This window comes from Temnothorax longispinosus, chromosome 5, assembly GCF_030848805.1.
Source record: "Temnothorax longispinosus isolate EJ_2023e chromosome 5, Tlon_JGU_v1, whole genome shotgun sequence".
Taxonomy (NCBI): domain Eukaryota; kingdom Metazoa; phylum Arthropoda; class Insecta; order Hymenoptera; family Formicidae; genus Temnothorax; species Temnothorax longispinosus.
Window position 1 is genome coordinate 7802745 of NC_092362.1, and position 21841 is coordinate 7824585.

The following is a 21841-nucleotide window of genomic DNA, read 5'->3' on the forward strand; positions in this document are numbered from 1 at the left end:
AACTCACCCTTTATATATATATATATATATATATAATATTATATATAATTATATTTATAATATTTATATATATATATATATAATTATAATATATATATATATATATATATATATATATATATATATAAAACTAATTACTTTTTACCACTTTGACCTTTTTGCGGGCATAAAATTGCACTTATTGCAAATGCAATTTACATATTTTACTATTGAATTTCCAATTTCTTCGTAAAAGTAAACCAACGATAACAACTCTCGTAACACTTCTCCCATTGCCTAGATCTGTTGCACAATTCGATCAACGAGAGTTTATTTCTTTCGGATTTACATACGCATGCGTAACTGTGTGTAGTTTTGTTAGTGCCGTACAAGTATGCCAAAAGTGCTCCTAAGTGCAATGAACGAGTTCCACATTCGCGACTTAGAGTGGTGGGCAAGATGCGATTTATTATCAGTCGTGACAGTGTTATCGTCAATAAGGATAACACCGCAACTCGCATGACCGCGTCAAATTCGCGGCCACTCGCTTATCAACATCCTTTCTAATTCGCCATTGCGACCTATCGTCGCTTCCCACCGGGTGATGCGGTTTAAAAAAAAGACTACGAGTTATCGCAAGTAGCAGCATGCTTACATGCATCAAGTTTCCACAATCAAATCGCAAACGGAATGCAACAAAAACGCCAGACAAATTTGGGTTGGCGAAACGACGTGACGATCCGTAAAAATGTCGGTCCTACTGACCTAATATATGGATTCAGCAGATGAGAAACATGCATGAATGCAATCGTGCCACACCTAAAGATTTTGCGGATTCTTCTTTTGAATCAAATACGCGACTAAATCATTCGCATCACCGTATCTAATTATTGCACTTATAGACTAGGTTAACTTCAGTCCGAAAAAAACCCATTTGTGCTACATCTATACATATATATACCTATGGTATATGTATATAATTTGGATTTTGCCATGTATACTGCTATCAATTATAAAGCAAAATCAAATGATTTTGTTTTATTTACGCTTTTCGCGTAAATTTTACATTCGCTCTGACAGTACGACCCAAAACTGTTGGCATGTATTCAAACATTTGATATCTGTTGCATAAATCGTGACTATTTCGTTCATTTTCTGTCATTCGTTTATGTGCTCGCGACTTACTCCGTTATTCGACAGATTTTCTAAGATCGAGGTCGGTTAAAATTGCGATGAAAAAGGAGAGAGAATCACAAGAAACCCGGTTACGTTGTTTAAATTTACATTCTGAGTTTGCATTGAAAGAAGAAAAAGAAAAGCATTGAGAAAATCAAGTCTGCATACCTATGCACTGCAATTATAAATAATTATTGTAATGCAATCGATTTTTCTTTTCAAATCTGTTGATTGTTAAAAAACAATACACCTATTTTATTTTAATTGTTTTGCGATGTATCATCTAACATTTTCTATTTTTTATAGTATTACATGAGCACTTTTCGAGCGTTACATTGTATCTGGAGTAGACGAAAGGGCTTTTATTAATGGTAAATCCTGTATCGCGCGGCACGTGCGTGTCAGCATCATCGTTAGAGCATTACGATGCGCTGATAATTATATGTATATATTACGGAAATAAGTTTCCGCCGCAATAAATATTCCCTGACGCGGAAAGCCTACAGACGTGGAAGAACGTATGTGTTTTGCGATTAGAAAATATGGTAGTTATATAATCGCCAATTATATAATGCAGAACATTAGTATCAAAAGAAATTACAACTTGATCTACATGTTTTGAAGAGTGCAAAAAAATTAAAAAAAAAATTTTTCCATCAAAATGGCGACGCAAAATGGAGCCGTCTCACGTTCGGTGTTTTTTATAGGCGAGAGTCCAATCGGCGTGCAACGTTACTTCTACAATTTTCATCCGATTTGCTTGAAACTTTCAGAGAATCTTTTTTTTATAATTATCTAGGGAAGTACATACGGATTTTGCGCTAAGTTATCAACTTTTTATTCTACAGATAATTTTTCAACAAAATTTTCACGGTTAAAATCGGAACTTTTTTTCAGATGTGCACCATTTCCACTAAAATCAATATTTTTAAATAATCCTATGTACTTTCCCAGTAAATCTTATGTAGAAAACAAAAATTATTGTTATTTTGTTCCAGGTCAAACCGTTTAGGAGGAATTTTGCACGTCGATTGGACTCTCGCCTAAAAAACACCGAACGTGAGACTCCAGCGCCGCCATTTTGATGCATGAAAAAATTTTTTTTTTAAATTTTTGTGTACTCTTCAAAACATTTAGAATAAGTTTCTTAAAACAAATTTTTGATTTCTTTTATAATTTTTTACCCAAAAATTGCAAAAGATACCTATTATTTTCAGGCGCCCAAGGTGGTCTTGCCCCTTAATAAACTTAAATTAATTAGTTGTTACACGTATAGTGTGTAGGTTACTAATTAATAGCATTTGAGATTTTTTAATAATAATAAGTATCAATTAAAATATAGTAAATAAAGTATAAAATTTAGAGATAAAAATTTACTTCTTATTTCTTTGATTTTGTAGTGATACATTGATGTACAGTGGAATAGTATAATATTAATAAATAACAATATGATATAATATGGCAGTTATAAATATATCCAGTAATAAAATAAATCCAATGTCTGTATCGCAGAGTTCACGCGTCGACAATGAAACCATTGGCTACTTCCGCTTCACAATTGCCCATTACATAACGATAATAAGTATATTCGTTTACATTAGAAAATGACACTTAAACTGTTCGCACATATGCATTAAATGTTGCACTTCTGCGGTCTCTATGGTAGTATTCTGTCTACTATATATTTTCTCTCTCTCTCTCTCTCTCTCTCTCTTTCTCTCGACATTTTATTCATATCTCAATGTAAAGAATCTCTCTTAGCATTGCGTTGCACCCACATTGCATCATTAAATTTATGCATTGTCTGCTTTTTTGAAATGTCCAAGCTTCAAAGGTTGAGCATTTCTCACAAGAGACATATCACAACTGTTCGAAACTGATAGGATTCTTTTTGAAATATATTGTTGAACATAAAATTTTAAGCAATACATATTTTTTCATAAGCGCTCTTTATCAGTCTATTAACATTTTTGACCTTATCAGAATATTTATATTTAAACCTTCATATATAAACTTCTTAAAAAATCAGATAATTATAGCACTACTATATCTTTAATAACAAATTATACCTTTGAGTATCCATCTCGTTGTACTTTGTATATTTTTATACGGATGCAAACATTGCACAAAAATAAACTCACAATTTGTTTTACAACTGAATTAACACGCACCGTCCGTAAGCAGTAAATTGTGTTTAATTCAACAATTTCCGGTAACTTGAATATGTGAGTCCGAATCTGCATGTCACAAACATAACATTTATTATTTTAATAACACTCATTACTAATTTTACTTATTACGTGGAATTACTTCTGGTGACACAAGATTATGTTTTATGAATAAAATCACATATACGAATTTTAACACAGCTTTGGAACTGGTGAAGTATTCATTTTTTTTCTATGAATTTTCATTCACTTGAGGCGTCCATGTAATAAACCGAACACTGAGACAGGCCAAGGGAGTCTGACAAATTTTGCTCAGAACATGGCACGTGCATTAAGCGCGCGCGCGCGCGCGCGCGCGTGTGTGTGTGTGTGTGTGTGTGTGTGTGTGTGTGTGTGTGTGCGCGCGCGCGTGTGCGCGTTTGTTCCTAAGCGAGCACATGTCACGTGTCTTTTAAGCTCAGAAGGGCTAGAGGTAGCAATAGTGGGACTATTGTCGTGGGTACTGCCGATGCAGCACTCATATGCCGTAATCATCAGTGGAGGGTAGTTCTCGGCATAACTCTCCATAGGGGGACTGGACCCTTGCACCGTGGACTAAACATCTGTCCAAGGACCCTACCACTGACATTATTCGTCTTACTACCTTGCAACAAAATACATACATATATATATTTTTTATTTTATTTTATTACAGAGTTTGTGTATACTTGCGTTGTTTGATAGGCGTATATTGTTACGAGAAATGCATGTTGTTTCCAAAACCGCATCAATCATATTGCACATTATTTTAAACTCAAAGTTTGATAACATTGTTTGTCATTGTGTATATTACTGACACGATATAAAATCACGACAGTTCCGACTTTTGGCCTTAATTGTTGTCAATTGCTACCAATTTCCGAGTTACTGTACTGTGTCTGCAGTTGTAATTTATGATTCGTATAAAGATGACATTCGCATCTCATATCTCATATCGTTATGCTTATGCAATGATGATAATAATGACAATATTAAACAATGGTAAAAATTAATTATTACTAGTATTTAATTATGTAACTACATGCATATTGTTATGTGTCTTAAATTGTCCGTACTTTTGTTTATATAAATCTTTTCGGCTATTTAGAATTAACTTTCTGTCAGTAACACTTAATTACATAACTTTGTAATTATTTAAAATCATACTTTAAATATCTTTATGATTAACTCTTGAATAAAAGTTTTGTTTTAAAGTCTAAACAAAAGCTTTTATAAGAGTTGGACATTTCTGTAATAATGCGTTGAAACATGGTTTTAGCCATATATCAACCAATATGCACGAATCTGTCATACATGATCACTTTGGTAGTTTCTTTTGTCTCATTGTGTTCGTAATAATTATGACCGAGAAAAGGTTAAAAATACATGCTCGATTTATTTTAAAATGTATATCATTCTTTTTTTAAAGGAATTACGTTAATATGCCGTTTTTATGTCGTCCACGACCTATAAGTTTCTAACGCACATGCCATGAGTGTACAAATCTTTTGATAGACACCACTCTTCTCTGACTCATTTATAAATGAAACACTTGAAGCATTGTGTTAAGATTTGTCCTTAGGGTTCGTACACACAGGGTTTATGTAAGGAAATCATATAAGAGACTTCAGTCACGCGAATAGGCTGCAATCGATACTACTATGAATGAATCACGAACCTAAATAACGTCGACCTTAACCTTTCAATAGAATACTAAAGTCAACTTCTATGTATGTATTAATATTACTGTGATCTATGCTAAAAGTGCGTCCATTGTTTTTCTATATATTTGGTATAATACCTATAATAATCATCGTAATATCTTATAATTTTTTAAACAATTATATTTACAGTTTTTATTACATTTTATCATTAAAAAAATTACAATGTATAACTATAAAATATTTAATTCTAAATAAATATGTGTATTATATTAAGTAAATAATCTTTTGGCCACAATCTAAATAAATATTTTTTTGAATCTAAATATCTTTTTTCTCAGTGTACTATTGCATCAAAGCATTATTGTTGCCATATATTTTATATCTTGTCAGTAAATCTTAATCTCTGCATCAGCCCATTTTTAAATAATTAATATCATTTATCTGGCACTACGTGTATATGTATTCAATAAATCACGTCGAGAATTTGCGAAAAAATTATACAATTATTCACACTAGAGAAATGCTTCATGGGGATTGTCAGTGGCTGTACCAATTGTTCTCAACCGGCGAGATCTCGTGTGAGGGGAGCTTTAAGGGTGTATACACTGTATGGGTACAGGGAGCTGACAGCTGTGGTCGATAACCCACATGGCTCTCTTTGCTCTCGTTGATGTGAATGTAGATGCAGAGCTATCGATTTTATCGTGCCATTTCATTAACGGACATTGATTAGAAGGCAGTGCTTTATCGCCCCAATGGCTATTGACTCATTCTTGTTCCTGCTAGCGGATCGTTTAAGAAAAAGTTCGGATTCTTATCGCAGTCATCAAGATATATTTAAGCGATTTTAATTTATCTAGGCTAAGATGGAATAAATAGTTGAATTTTTAATAATTATATATAATTGTCTTTGTTAATGTGTAATGATGATAATAATCTGTAAGGAAATATTATAGTTACGTTAAAAATAGATAATTTTTACTTCTGACAATCTATTCCTTATAATCTCTATGCTATTCTTTTTCATCTTCTCTGCAAACAATAAATAGTTCTAGCAGTCGGTGAATATTCCTTTTAGCTGTCCGGATACAGTTTTCTAGAAAATTGGGATTTATTGTATGTACATTATATAGGTGCGTAGGTATATAATGTACATAATGAAATAATATTAGCTGTTTGTAAACTCCCTCTCTCTCACTGTCTCTCTTTTGTGTGTGAATGTGTTTCTGAAAGAGATATTCGCGACAAAATACATTTATACGATGACAAAAAAGAATAAGATCTATATCGAGTAAGGCAACGTGATAAAATGTGAGTTTAGCCTTGCGATGTATCGCTGCATCGGTATACGCGATGCCGAAAATAGTTCGCGTAAAAGCGAGAAGAGACTAGACAGACAGGAACCGCTAGAGGAACCACTGGATAAAGATCGTTTCTAAATATTTCGTATGCTGACATAGTAACGTATATTTTTTTTGTAAATCAACGGGTTATAAAGCTCTTGATTGCGAATACATATCGTACAATGACTATTCGTTAAATTCGTTATGACTACAAACTATGATAGTAGCAGCTGTATCATGTACATAGACTACTACATGATTTTCTCCTTGTATTCAGGTTATCATTTCTGGAAACAGCAGCTGTCCACGAGGAAAGTAATAGAGGCCCGCGCTTATTGTTTCACATGTTACGTTATTTTTGTGAAAAGTAATATGCATGTGTTGAATATCTCACAACAGTATTGTTAAATGCGTAATACTGCCGCATTTGATATTTGTGTTTAACTGTGTGAGCGTGATCTCGTAGAAATACGACGGTAAAAATTATAATAAACGGAAGAGCGCGTATTTCTCTCCTGCTGGCCTTATCTCTTTTGCAGATGCATATGCAGCGTGGCTACCGGCATATACCTACTATGTTGATACTGCGCATCAATACTCGCTAAGATACCTGGTAATTTTCTAGATTATAACATTACTTGCACATTAAGTTAGTGTCTAAATAATATATATTTATATACTTTTAAAATAAAATTTTATTGTCGTAATAATAGCAAGCATCATTATTGCAGTATGAAAAATAAGACATTATAATAAGAGCTTCTACTAATAATTAAAATTAGAGTAAGTACTTCTATTATGATACCAATATATATTGCATTTTATGCATATTTTTAAATGAACAACATTAATTATCATCAATATTTCCTCGCTGAATAAAACATATACCTTATTAAGCACTTTACTAAAGTAAAGATAATTGTAATGTAAATATATGCGTGCACGCGCGCGCGCGCGCGTGTGTGTGTGTGTGTGTGTAAATATAAAAGAGAGATTTTGTTCTCATAGTACACTTTAGAGGTCGCCATTAATTTATTTTTATAAAATATTAAATTCCACACAGTAGGCAATACCTGTCGGCGAAATAAACGACTGTTTCGGAAAGAACCGAGAAAGAATAAGAATCGTAGAGCCCTTACCAGATCTTTTGCAGCCCGCGAAATATGGTCGCGCCGGTTGGAACGCGCCGATCAATAGGAAGCGAAAAGGCACATGTCCCTGTGGCTTCTTATGCCATGGCGTTCATAAGATCAACATTGGGCATCTCTGGGTGTCGCCCGACGACGTCGCGCGTCGTCAGCGAGCTGAAGGGTCCGAACGGTGCGTTTTGGAGCAACGTTTGGTTAACGTATAAATTTGACACGACACGAACTCTGCTGCTGTACGCAAGACTTACGCGATCAGGCAATACTGATATTAACGATCGGATGGAATCGTGAGAATGATGACGCGACGACGACGACGACGACGACGACGACGGCGGCGGCGACGGCGTCGGCGTCGGGACGGAAGCGGCACACGCGATGCAAAAGCCGAGAAAAGTCGGAACACTGGCTTGCCATCGGATAGATCGTCGACCCGACGCGACGCAGCGGCTCTGGTTACGCGACGACGCACTGCGCCGACGTCAAAACGACGTCGACGTCGACGTCGACGTCGTCATCATCGTCAAGGCGACGCGCGACGGCGCGCGCCGCGCCGGAATCTCTCTCGTGTGCTCGTAGCTCGTAGCTCGTAGAGTCCCTAGAATACAGAGTCTGATGTCTGATATCTGATGTCTGTCTCTGTATTTCAGGGACTCTAGTATAGCTCGCAGCTCGTAGCTCGCAGCTTGCTGATTTGATTTCTCGAATCGAACAGACGAAATACATATATTAAGATGCAGAGATTAGTATATGTATATATATTAGATATTTTTTAATGTAAATTTTAGAATACTCCTTCTTTTTTGTTAACGTTATTAATTTTGTGCGAATATCAGTGTATGCGATACCTATAACGTATATCATTGGCACCATTTTGAATCCGAAAGGAAGCACATTAACCTAAGCCTACATTATACTTGGAGCAAGTCGTAGTGTCTCTAGGTCAGCAGGTCGCGAGTCACATTCCTTACATAAATGGTGTATAAAAAAGTTTTCTTTACCGAATATCTTTAAATTAAATATAGGTATATACAGGTATATGTATACCCGCGCATTATGCAGTAGATTAATTTATGGACCTATTATTATATGTATAGCTTTTATTTGTCAACAAATTTGTAATCAAATTGAAATCAATTTGTGGGCTAAGAATGTTTCTTGCAAAAAGTCTATTACTTATAAAACAATTTTTATCTTATCGTATATAAATTGTTAAGTATAAATTATGCCGTGTAATGAGAACAATCGTGTTATTAAATATAATGTCTTTTGATTATTCTTTATGATATAATAAATAATTCCACATTGTTTGAATTTGCTATTGCGATATACAATATGTTTGATTGTCATTAGGCATTAAGAAAAGAAAAGTATACAATTTTACTACTAACAAGCATTTGGAATATTTATATCATTTCTAGTTTATTTATTGAAAATAGATGAAACTAGACATTATTGGGATTTATAAAATGGAATGTATGCAGGATAACATATATTAATTAAAACTGATTAGCAAGCACCAAAAAATCAATACGTTGCACGTAATGGGAAATTGATGACACTAGGCGCCAGACTTAATTAATGTTTTTATTATTAACATAAAGAAGTTCGCTCTTTATGTACAATATAATACAGCTTTTAATGAAATTATTATTTTAATAATTCAAATCAAATTACATAATAAATTAAAAAATTTTTTAACAAGTATAATATAATTATTTATTGTAAGCAGTAGGAATGTGTGTTTAGCACAATGGTCTTTTCATATAAGTATAAACATTTATAATAATTTAGAATAATATATAACGATTCAAATATGCAACAATTCTTCATACTTATATGAAGAAATATATGTATATACACCCAAAATTCATACATTAATCAACATAACAATTTAAGAGGCTTCCCTAGTGTGACAGGGCCTAAAAATGAATGATTTTTAAAAAGAAAACGACAAAGCCACGTGATGAACAACTTTTCCCACATATTTTACTATATTTCAAGAGTGCATACAAATTTTTTCAAAATTTTATATCTGTTATTAAAGCCCGTGCCAGCCATTTTTTTGGAGCGCCGCGAAAAAACAGTGACCACGCGTGCAGCCGTTGTAGTTATCTGAAACAAAAAAGCAAAAGGATTCTTAATCTACTTGAGTGTGGCTATCGTCTGAACTAGAATCATGAAAAAATATTGAAAATTTAAAAAATTATAGCTAAAAAACGTCTGCTAAAAAAGACGAAAATAATTATAATCGCTATAATTTTTTAAATTTTGAATATTTTTTCATGATTCTCTAGTTCAGACGATAGCCACACTTAAGTATAATATTAAGAATCCTTTTGCTTTTTGTTTCAGATAACTACAACGGCTGCACGCGTGGTCACCGTTTTTTTCGCGGCGCTCCAAAAAAATGGCTGGCACGGGCTTAATAACAAATATAAAATTTTGAAAAAATTTGGATGCACTCTTGAAATATGGTAAAATATGTGAGAAAAGTTGTTCATCACGTGGCTATGTCGTTTTCCTTTTAAAAATCATTCATTTTAGGCCCTGTCACACTAGGGATGCCCTTTAATCTGGTTTAATGTATTAAACTACATTTCTCTATGCTATGTGCCAATTTTTATCAATTCTTAACAATAGAAATTTTTTATATGTTATACAATCGAATTTTATATATATATATATATATATATATATATATATACTTATATTTTTAATATATTTAGCACGTATTCGTATAACAAGAATCCTTAGCTAATGTTCTCAAATCTAATTTTTCGCCATACATTTTTGCCTCTAAAATTGTTAATCGATTTTTGTGAACTACAGCCAAACAGTGTCTTTTTTCTAAATTGTTGTATTTCCTTACTTTAAAGTTGTATAACTTATCAATTTTTATTTGTATCATATTTCGATGCACAAAACCCTCGATACCTAAAAAATAATTTTGCAAAATGTAACATATTAATTTATAATTACAATAAATATCTTTTCTCTTTAATCTCTTTTACTTTCTGTTAATTCTGTAATATAAATTTACCTGTATATTCGTAAACCTGAATAATATCATTATTTTCTACGAAAACAAGCAATGTTTCGACAGATCCACCAAAATTTAGAATTAAAAGTGATTTTGGTCGACGTGCTTTTATAGTCTGCAAGATCCTTGTTTGTGAAATATCATTTTTGCATAGCTAGGTAAAATAAAATGATCAACATATTATGACATGATTATATCACAACACACTACGCACAGAATAGCACAAGTTTATGTTTCGTGGAAAGGAAATACGTATTTCTATGTAACGTTATTCTTTTGTAATAAATAGCAATTGTCGAGTTATAAAACTAGCTACGTAATAATAAGTAATAAGACATAAATGAAAATTCTTTTCAACTCACATATATATAATCTTGGCTGATTTCTTCATTGTAGTGGATGTACTCTTCTTTTCCATAAATACCTACTTTGAAAGTCAATAAGCTGCCACAACCGAGACAATTTTTTATACGAGTGCCGTTTAAAGATCTTTCTTGCAGTTCATAAGTTAAGGATTGGTTGGCTAGCACAATAAGATTGCTATTTGAAACAAAATTTAATTCCTCATTCTTCGACGAGATGAGAGCTTTTAATACATCCGGCTGTGTAACATTTTCAGATTTTGCTTCAAAATTTTCTCGAATTATTGCTACAAATTCATCTTGATACAAATTCATGTCTGTGGCATTACCAAGTTCTAACACATGCTGTAAGAGAAAAGATAATAATAAAACAAAATTAGCCGAACTTGTTTTAAGCGAAAACTTACGTTATAAATGTTTCTTATGTTTGTTTAATTGAAAAAAACAAAACTTTGAATTTTTTACTTATAAATATATAAATTTTAACGTGCATCACTTTCCGTTTACGTGTGTGCCTATGCATTGCAATCAACATACCATTAATCTATTATTTTCCAATTTCCATATATTGTTAAGGCTTCTACCGCAGGAGCGTTTTGCGATGGTAAGCAAATATAAAACGTGATTCGATTTAAAAAACATCCATTGATCAATTAATCCAAAATTGGACACTTTATCGATCACTTGAAAATCAGTTTGAGTATACGATAGAAGTGTTGTATGGCAAATGTTATAATTTACTAATATATAATCCACATCATTTACTTCGACATTACGGATATCATGAATATCTCCTTCGAATTCTTGGATTTTTAGATAATCAAACGCATGGAATTTATATATCTGGTTTACAGCATTGCATTTGAGCATATCTAAGTGCAATGCACACACGTTATTTAAATCCTCCTGCAAAGAATAAAGTTATATTTGTAACATAAGCAAGCGAGAGCAGTGATTTTTTTATACAAAGCATACTTACAAGTAAAGAAAGTGTTATTATAATTGCAAGAAAATCAATATATATTTATTTTATTAACTACTACACTAGTACTACAATTTTCTTACGTATGCTTCCTCGATAACGTGATCTATTTCAGGATGTTCTCTTGCTGAAGTCAATAATATGTCGGTGACATTAACTTTATTCAAAAACTCATTTCCATCGACGTGTGCTTCAAAGTAGACATTTCCATACACTCTCCACTTTCCAGTTATAATCTGTTTTGCTTCATTTGTTGTCTTTATTGCTACTCCTTGCCAATTAATTGGACTTATTTTGTTCAGAAGACCCAAAATTCTAAGACTTTTATTGAGAACAACTGGAGTTTTGAACATAAAGTTTCCTAAACAAAAATTATGCAAGTATATTATTTAAATTAATTGTCATTGTTAGAGTGCTTATTTAAATGAGGGATAATAGCGTATTCTCGTTTTGAGCGAAAAATCGCGCGGGCGATATGCATTATAGAATTAAGAAAGATGCAATGTATTGTATACATATACTAAACGCTTAGATGGTACGTGAAAATTTTATAATATATTGTTTAAAACTCATCCTGTCTCATTTACACTATCGCCCGAAAAGTATTCGCTATCCCAGAAAAAATAGAAAAATTCTAATTTTTTTTTCATTTTTCAATAGTAATTATTAATTCACCAGTGTAGAAAAAATATATAGTCGGGATGTAAGTCAGCCTGACTGGCAGTAATTTATTTATAAACGACGTTTCGACCCTTACTTTGGGTCCTTTTCAAGTTTAGATAATTAACAAAGATAAATCATTGTGCGTCAAATTACGTTAAAATTGAGTCATGCGGGTAAAATTCGTTGGAAGAACATGACAATCCCGCTTGAAAGACGAAGGCTGACTAAAGTAAGGGTCGAAACGTCGTTTATAAATAAATTACTGCCAGTCAGGCTGACTTACATCCCGACTATATATTTTTTTTCATTGTTTAACATTGTTTAAATAGCATGTAACTACCTATGTAATAAAGACATGTAGCAAATTATTGACATTTTCATTAAAATGAATAAACTTATTTCTAATCAAATTTTTTTAAGGTGGTAAATACTTTTAAGCGGTAATGTATATACTTTCATTAGCTTCTTACCCGTTAGAGTATCGTTTGCAGTTAAAGAAATAATTTTCGTAGGGTTAAAATTATTGATCAGATGAGCGTTAAAGTCATGATATGCATAAACATTTCCTCGTATTTTTATGCATCCCGTAATATTCTGATTACCATATACCTATAAAATTAAATACTATTAATTTTAAAACTTTAATTGTGCAGTATTAATTTTGACATGAATTATGCGTTTGAATAAATAGAATAGAACAGAAAATTGTAATATATACATTAAATGTTGAAGAAAAAAAGACTGAAGTACAGCTAAATAATCTATGTTACTTTATAATACATATATCGGAATATCTTCACCATCATCAACATTATTTATTAGCTAAAAACGCATCCTCTAAACAATAAAAGTTTTATTTTAATTCTACTTTTATTATACCATAAAAGTGTCTGCATAGATATCTTCTATATAGTAGGTGTTAATGCGTCCTGATATCTGAATGTTTCGAACAATAATATTAGTACAATTAAGTTTATCAGCCATGATAAACTGTTGCGTATTTAACAAAATCAACAGATCCATTTGTAAATCATTGACCTGCATAATTTTTATGCTTGTCTGAAAAGTCACATTGTCGAATGTCCATCGTGCTGAAATAAAAAATATTCTTTATTACGCGACAAAATTGTATAATTGTTATAAAAATAGTCAATATTCTATGTGTACTACTTATGAACTCTTAAGAAGCCCCGTTATTATCTATCTTACCTCGGTTCTACATTGGTCGTATCGTAGCATAATTCATAAGAAATTTACCAATTACAGTCGAATTTGAAGAGAATAATCAACTGTGATTGGTCAATTTCTTACGATTTATGCGCTACGATACGACCAATGTAGAACCGGTTTTAGGGGAACCTAGGGCATAATGCGGAATATGGTCGATACCTTTTTACAGAGATGCTGCCATGTAATGAAATGTTTGGAAATTATTATTCTTAGACGTTTCTAACCGCGTGATGTTATCAGTTTTCATGTGAATTTTAGCTAAAAGATGCAAATTGTTTAATGCGTTCGCTGTGCTCTCCGCGACTGACAATGTAAGTTGCAGTTTCTTTGATGTACATTTGCATAAGTAAACAATAATAAAATTCTACGTTTTATTACTACATTACTACAAGTACATTTACGTTACTAAACTTCAGTCTTTTCTTGTTAATTTAGTAAACTAGTTGTGTAAATATCGATTATCCGTGATGATTTATATTACCCAAAGTAAACTTATACATGTCGGGCTATAACGGGGCATAATGCCTCGTGTTTTTAAATTGTTTTATTTTTTTCCATACGCTGTCAGTAAATACCTGTTATGTTGCGCAATATTGATGCCAAAGATTATTATATCAAATTTTGATTTTTATTTATATTTTAATAAGAAAAATGTATACATATACTGTAATAAGAAAAGTGTTATTAATAAACAATTGCGTGTTCTAATAATTTATTTTTAAGAAGTTTTGAACATTAATAAATAAGTTTTGTGAGATATCCTATTATGCCTCGCATAAAATGCATAATAAAACTCACGCTTTCAATAAAACAATAATTTCGTCTCTTTAAATTATTCTTTCGCGGTAAAACTTGTGTTTTTCTTATAGTGGATATTTCAAAGAATATTTTAGTGCAACATCAAGTTTATTTATTTATTTTTAATATGTTTTAAACTTGTTTAAACATTAGCTTTATGCCCCGGGTTCCCCTATATACATAATATACATTTCTTCCATTATCCGTAAAGAATAAAAAATAATTACCTGGAAAATATTTGGGCTTATTAAGGTCGATAACATTCTCCTGCAAATCTTTTATATCAACTCCCATAATGGTGATTGCTTGTAATTTTGTCTTTACTATGAGACTTTTTTGTAGATGAACATCTTCTCGGAACATGACTTTGGTATCAATTGAAAAAGGTTTATCGATACAAACAACATTTTCGTGAAATCTATGTAAATCTAAATCGTTCAAGCTGCCATCGATGTTAAATGCACCATTAAATTTAACTGAATTTTTAAATAATTTCAATCCAAATATTGTAATATTTGCGTCATTCTTAAAGATTGTTGTCTCGAGGAAACTGTTCAACATTGATCCTTGAATTGATCCACTTACGTTCAGTTTTATTACGGAGGCAGTTTCAGTAAAGTAAAAATTACCGCGAAGAACATAAGAGCTATCCTCAAGTGTCTTAAATCTATCCGTGAAATCGTTTAAGAATACAGAATTTCCAATCTTGCCAGTTGTATTGAAATTTTTGAAAACCGTGACCGAACCTAAAAAAAAGACAAAAATTAATTTCTATTACTAACAATAAAAATAAAAAAATAAATATAAAAATATTAGAAAGAGAAACATATAAGTAAACAATATTATAGGTAAAATATTAGAAAATATAGATAATTATAATCAGCCTGGTCTATAATAAACTTACAATTAGATTTAACCATTTTAATGATGTAATAAATCACGATAGCAATAATATAAAGAACACACACACACACACACACACACACGCGTGAAAAATATAACTGTATTTTATTTCCAAGTGTCATTAATATAAAGGTAAAAAGATGAATTGAGGAAATACATAAAAGAATTTCACAACTTTGTTATACATACATACATATACATATAGGCAACATACCATTTATAACAATTGGTCCTCTTAGTGTCTGTTTTTCATTTAGATCCAAGCTATCGTTCACAAAATGTCCATTTATAAATTGCGCTTCTAAAAATTCGCATGTGATATTTTTGAATATTTTGCGATCTATAAATGTAATATTCCTATCGGCTTTCTGTACTGTATCAGCGATAAATTCAGACAAGTTCAAATTGTTTATGAAGCCACGTATTCTCAAATTTTTGATCGATACGTTCTTATTGAAAGTAACAGTCGCCATATTATCTTCCTCGTAAATGTCAATAATGTCATTGTTATTAATCGTAGACGCCGTTATTATCCCTGTCACTCGTAGAGATGTTATTGATGACTTTCCGTCGAAAACGTCATCGTAAAGTGATTTCGCGTGCGTGAATAATAGATTCCATGTATTTAATGGTATTCCGTTGATAATTTCTGCATCTAAAATGTCAGTTTCCAAATTGTCAACTTTTAAAGCGCCTGTCAAATTCTGCCGCGTAGAGAGTGTTAACACGCGTTTAGCCAAATCAGTGTAGTTGATTCCATTGATTGTGTTCGGCAAGACCTCATCAGTCAGTAATGTCGAGATTGTCAAATTCTCGAAATACACTTGTTGAAAAGTTTTATTTATTTTGTCGAAGAAAGTAGTTTGCGAAATAGTCTGCTTTATGGTATCAAAAGACAAATTGTCGATAACAGATGATTTAATAAACAATAGTATTTTGTTTAAGCAACCAGAAGCGATAGCCTGTTCGTGTGTTACATAATCCTCCAACTTTTTCATAGTGCCAAGAGTTACATTACCAAACATGACATTTGCTGATATCTTTGTCAAATCTGAAATTGGTATCGTTGAAATAAAATTTTTATAACGCAAAATAGGACAATTTCATAATTATATTACGTATAATTATTTTTCAAAACTATTTTCAAAAAGATTCAGATATGCTGTCAATTACATTATAATATTTCTTTTACTTTTTAATTCTATTTTGATATTACATACAAAGAGAAAACAAAGTGTTTTAAAAAAATCGATTCTTTAGTTTGTCTTTCATAATAGATAGCTTCATTATATATTATAGATAAAGCATTTGATATTTAATTTTGACAATTTACAATTGAATAATGTTTAGAAGCTTTAATAAGTTTTGATTATTATACTTACGAGGAAACTGTTGATTGGTGCTTAATGTTGTTACGAATTCCGAGAAAAAGTGATCATTAATTCGTCTAGATTTAATTATTGGGTGAGACTTTATGTTGACGTCATTCCAGAATATTTTATTTCCAATAATTACTGCATCCTTTTCAGTTTTTAATAAGAAATCGTCGAGATTCGACCATACTTTAGCACTAATTGAATCTTTGAGTACAATATTTCCCACAACGGTCAGATTTTCAAAAATAACATCTGATACAAGACTATCGGTTTCGTTAAGCAGGTTCTCTACGTTGCTCATGTTAATACCCGTTATATTTCCATCGATCTAAAATTGTAACAATCTTTTACGCTTACCCAATTGTAATATGTATATTTATATGTGTTTAAAAATCTTACCTGAAAGATTCCATCAATTTCCAGATTTTCAAAAGTAATTTCTTTATTAATAGCTTCATGTCTGCTGAGAATAATAAAATCGTCAATATCTATTTTGTTTATTGCCTCGATGTCCAGCAAATGTGCCGTAGACAGATTGCCAAAGTACTTTTTACCCGTGATGTTGATAGAAAATTGCTCATTTAATAGAACATAATTCTCTGGATATTGCAAACCATTAAGATTTTTAACATTAGCTTCTTCAGCGACAAGCTGTTGAAAAAATATTATTTTTTATCAACGAGAAAACATTATGCAGATAATGAGTTTTTAGTACAGACGTCAAATAAAAGTAAAACGTCAAATAAAAATGATATAACTGGCGATTTTCCGTAAAAGGAAAAAGAAGTAGAAAATACAAACTCTTTTTTATTATTGCATTAGAGGCATCCTAATTTCGCGCACAAGACCATTTTCAAAAACTTTGCGTAACCATGAATATAATATTACTTTCTATTTTCTTATAAGAGAAAATTTGTTTTGTTATTAAGATTTATTGGGTGTTCTGTACTATAATTCTCTGTGATTATATTGCCTTACCCCTTCCACAATTGTCTCTCCAGAAATAATTGTCGAGTCATTTTTCCAAACTATACTTTGCATCAGCTCTTTCCACTTAATACTATTTATTTTGGAAAAATTCAAGTGTCCGTCAATCTTTAATTGCTTTAACTTTGAAAAGTTTACATCGCTGTAATTTTTAATTAAAAAGTCGAACGCAATTTTTTCCAATGGTATGCCATTTAAAGAGAGAATTGTTAAATTATTGGTGTCGATTGAAGGAAAAGATTTCTGGCCGTTGATAATGACGTGATTTGTAATACCGTTCGCTATGATTGAAGTTGATGCATTATTAATAAAAGCGGCAGCTATATTTTTCATATATAGAGTACCATTCACCAGAAAATCTCCAGTTAATTCGATATCTGACGGTAAGGTAATTCTTGTCGCATTAGTCACGTTCTTCAAGTTTGGTAAAATTTGATCGAGCTCCGTTTCTAATTCTTCTAATTTCTTTAAATTTGATGTCACGTTTATCGATATATCTTTCATTTCTAAATTGATCGAGCCGACTTTGACAGCGCCATAATTTACATGTGTTTTGATTGTAGCGTTCGATACATTTACTTTCGAAAGATTCCAAAATCCTGTTGTTATAGGATTCTCAAAGTAACTTTGATTAAACCGTGCTTCAGTCTCATCAAAGATGGCTTCCTGTTTTCGAAAAACTTCCTGAAAATTTATACCTTATTTTGTAATGTAAAATTTTATAAAAATAGTTTCAGACATGCATAAACTATATTTTATATTATACTTTTTACTATACCTATATCTTGTATATTTATTTCGATGCATTACATATAATAATATATTAATAATAATAATAATTATAATATATATATATATATATATATATATATATATACATATATATATATATATATATATTGTTTGTTTATATGTATATAAACATGTATAAACGAAACAATATACAAAATATATACGAAATGTTTTACTTCATACATTTAAACATACATTAAAATCTTATTGGATAATGTATTATCATTTGCAATGTTATACACAAGAAGTGAGTAAAATGTGCAAACGTACTTCCAACAAAACTCGTGTTTTTAACACGCTTTCCGTCTCATGATGAATAGGATGCGCTGATCCTTTTAAGGTCACGTCTATACGTACAAGCGTGTTTGTATGCACGAATCCGACTTTTGGAATAACGATAATTTTTGACAGATCAAAGTTATTTAAAATCTGATTAGATAAAGGCACGACCTTAAACTTTGATCCGTGCCAAGCCAAAGCGGTTACGGTTAAATTTTTAAATTGAACTAGTAACAAAGATTCATCCCTATATGTATTTAATGGTATCGTGACTATCCATAAAATTTCGGTTGTTTCTGTAAAATAAATTGTTTATCTCTGTTTGTTTTATGTTTGTGCCAGAAATTATCGTCTTATCGTCTTACTATCGAAATGCAGATTTGTCTCAACGTTATCTTGAAAATTGTTCTCAAAAAAGTGAAATAAACGCAGTTCTTCTCCACCAATTGCTAAGTATTCAATATAACCGCTTTCAAAGCAGGCAAAATTTGCGAGTTTGTTGGATTTGATAACTTCTAATTTTTCAAACTGGCACAATTTATCTTCATTTTTCGACTCATATAGAACAACGTTATCGATTCCTTGAAAAGCCAATATGATGCGTCCATAAACTGGGCAAACTTGAACATTGAATACTTTTGGAAGAAATAATCGCCGACAAAACCTGTACAAATATTGTATTTACACATTTATATTATTCTCTCTCTCTCTCTCTCTCTCTCTCTCTCTCTCTCTCTCTCTCTCTCTCTCTCTCTCTCTCCCTCCCTCTACTCTGACTTTATAACGTATGTTAGATATGTCTGAAATATCAGCATTATAAAATTGTAATTAAAAAAGGGATTTTTGATTCTTTTGGAAAAAAGAACCAGAAATACTAGAACCTTTTTCTAAGGTTTTTTGGAAAACTTGGGATATCAAAATTGCAAGCATAAAAGTTAAAAAGGTATTAACGCGTGACAATAAATGTTATTTAATAATTTAATATATAATATAATTAGTGCTTGCTATTGTAAATTTTCTTTGTCCCTTAATGTCTTTCTTTTTTATGAAAGAGCTCGTTAATAAATCTTGTATAAAAACCTTGCAAAATTTGATTAAAAATTATAAAGTGCATTTTATGTATATAATATGATATTTTACAAAGAGTGAAGCAAGCAACATGCATTGAGTAAAAGGAATTACCATATATCGATACGATGATTATTATAATCAATATCGAAACCATAAACATCGATCAGTGATTGTCCTTTGAAATATGCATCATCATTGTCGAGTAGCAATAATTCATATTGATTTTCTTCTCGCACGAATTCCATGTCTTGAATTTGCTTCCGTACGGGCAATGTTGAATACAACATATATGTATTGCCAAAAATTTTATACCAATATAGAAAATAACCGTACTGGGATTCAACAAGTAGAATTGCCATTAAATTGCTTGCGTGATTTTCATTAAACGTTGCTTCGACATTGAAATGGAGAACTTTAAACAGTAATATGCGTCCCTCAGTCGATATACTTATAATACGTTCGATTGACAAATCGTCTAAATTAATCTTGTAGAAAAGCAATGTCGAATTTTCGGCATTAATAAAATAACTTGTTTCTGTTTGCAAAAATTGCCAATTGTTTATTGATATGTCAATCTTTTCAGTTATATCACCAAGTGTATGCAATGAAATATTTGTCACAACAACTTCTGAAAATAGAAAGACTCTCTCAGATTATTCTAAATTATTTCACATTATTCAGAAATAGCCAATATGAAAAACTTGAAGATTTACTCGAATAACGAAAAAGGACACGTGATTTTTCCTTTGTACTAAAGTGTTTTATATATTACGAGAGTTATACGCACAAAAACATAAAAACGCATACAAAATAAATTTAGAATTTTTCCGCTATGATAAAGTTAATTAAAGTTAATTAGTAAAGTAACTGTATTGATTACATTTTGATCAATTCTGATTTAATTATGTTCAAATCGAATTTTTCTCTTTTATTATACAAGATTTAGAAAAATTAGAAAGGAATTGTGCTTAACTTTTGCATTCATCAATATTAAATTTTTTTTAAGTTTAATTTAATTTATTTATTTGAAAATATAATAACTTACCTTCTCGATTTCCAGCTTCAGCACCGAATTCATTCTTTTGCCAAATTACTGATGTATCTTCGTAGTCTCGGGGTCTTCGAAATGATCTGCCATTGACGAGCATTTCGTCCAATGTTTTAGACATTTCTTTTAAATCCTGGCATTTTGCGTTATTTACGAAAATCCATAAAATAAGGAAACATATAGCAAGATCTTTACTCGGTAACATTCTGAACACAGACTGAGACTGAACTGAAATTCTCGTGACGCGTGAAATTCTCATGACCAGTGTCGCGTAAATATTTGTACATTGTACGACTCACAATATTTTGATTTTCATTGGGCTGACATTGGGCCATTGATTGATGTGTGCCAACATCTAACTTATAAATTTCTCCAAATTAACGGCTGAAGACTGAAATTTCGTGTTTAAATTAATAACAATATTATTTGTTATCTTTTTTTTATAATATTTTTAAGAAATTTATTAATAAAATATAGCAATTTTCTTAATTTTTATCTATTTTATAACTAAATAATATCTACGAATAAATACAATATTTATATTTAACATACATAATATTATCACTTTATTGTTCAAGATTAATAATTAATAATAATATAATAATGTGAAATATAAACATAGTAATTAATTTTTTTATTACAATATGTTAATATTAATTATAAGATAATTTATGTTAATATATGTCAATATTAATTATGTTAATTTTAATTAAGTTGTAATAATTTATCTCTTATATACTTTTATCTTTTATCTTTATTTTTGTTAAAAAACAGAATAAATTCTTGTTATGTTGAACATATTATATATATCCTC

The 21841-nt window shown here is 31.0% G+C and overlaps 2 protein-coding genes across 3 annotated transcripts in view; both read right to left on the minus strand.

Moving 5' to 3' along the window:
• Daam (disheveled-associated activator of morphogenesis-like protein) overlaps nucleotides 1-7971 on the minus strand; it is a 28844-nt gene extending 20873 nt beyond the window's left edge. Inside the window, exons 1-2 of one of the 2 annotated variants that reach the window (XM_071777742.1) lie at nucleotides 7745-7971; nucleotides 7488-7652 (exon numbers count right to left, since the gene is read on the minus strand). The gene's annotated coding sequence lies outside the window, so the exon portion shown is untranslated. Of the gene's footprint in view, nucleotides 1-7487 lie in introns of both variants that reach the window. The other variant, XM_071777743.1, reaches the window with a different exon arrangement.
• A 1137-nt stretch (nucleotides 7972-9108) lies between these two features.
• Nucleotides 9109-21423, minus strand: Fs(1)n (female sterile (1) Nasrat). Its single transcript, XM_071778635.1, is given in 17 exon segments — nucleotides 9109-10430; nucleotides 10537-10690; nucleotides 10899-11243; nucleotides 11436-11804; nucleotides 11964-12241; nucleotides 13014-13152; nucleotides 13423-13634; nucleotides 14799-15317; nucleotides 15689-16525; nucleotides 16857-17178; nucleotides 17250-17501; nucleotides 17829-18521; nucleotides 18900-19204; nucleotides 19274-19572; nucleotides 20091-20607; nucleotides 21025-21256; nucleotides 21258-21423. Coding segments are annotated over 17 exon segments (5790 nt in total). The 5' UTR covers nucleotides 21363-21423; the 3' UTR covers nucleotides 9109-10218.
• Nucleotides 21424-21841: the final 418 nt, after the last annotated feature.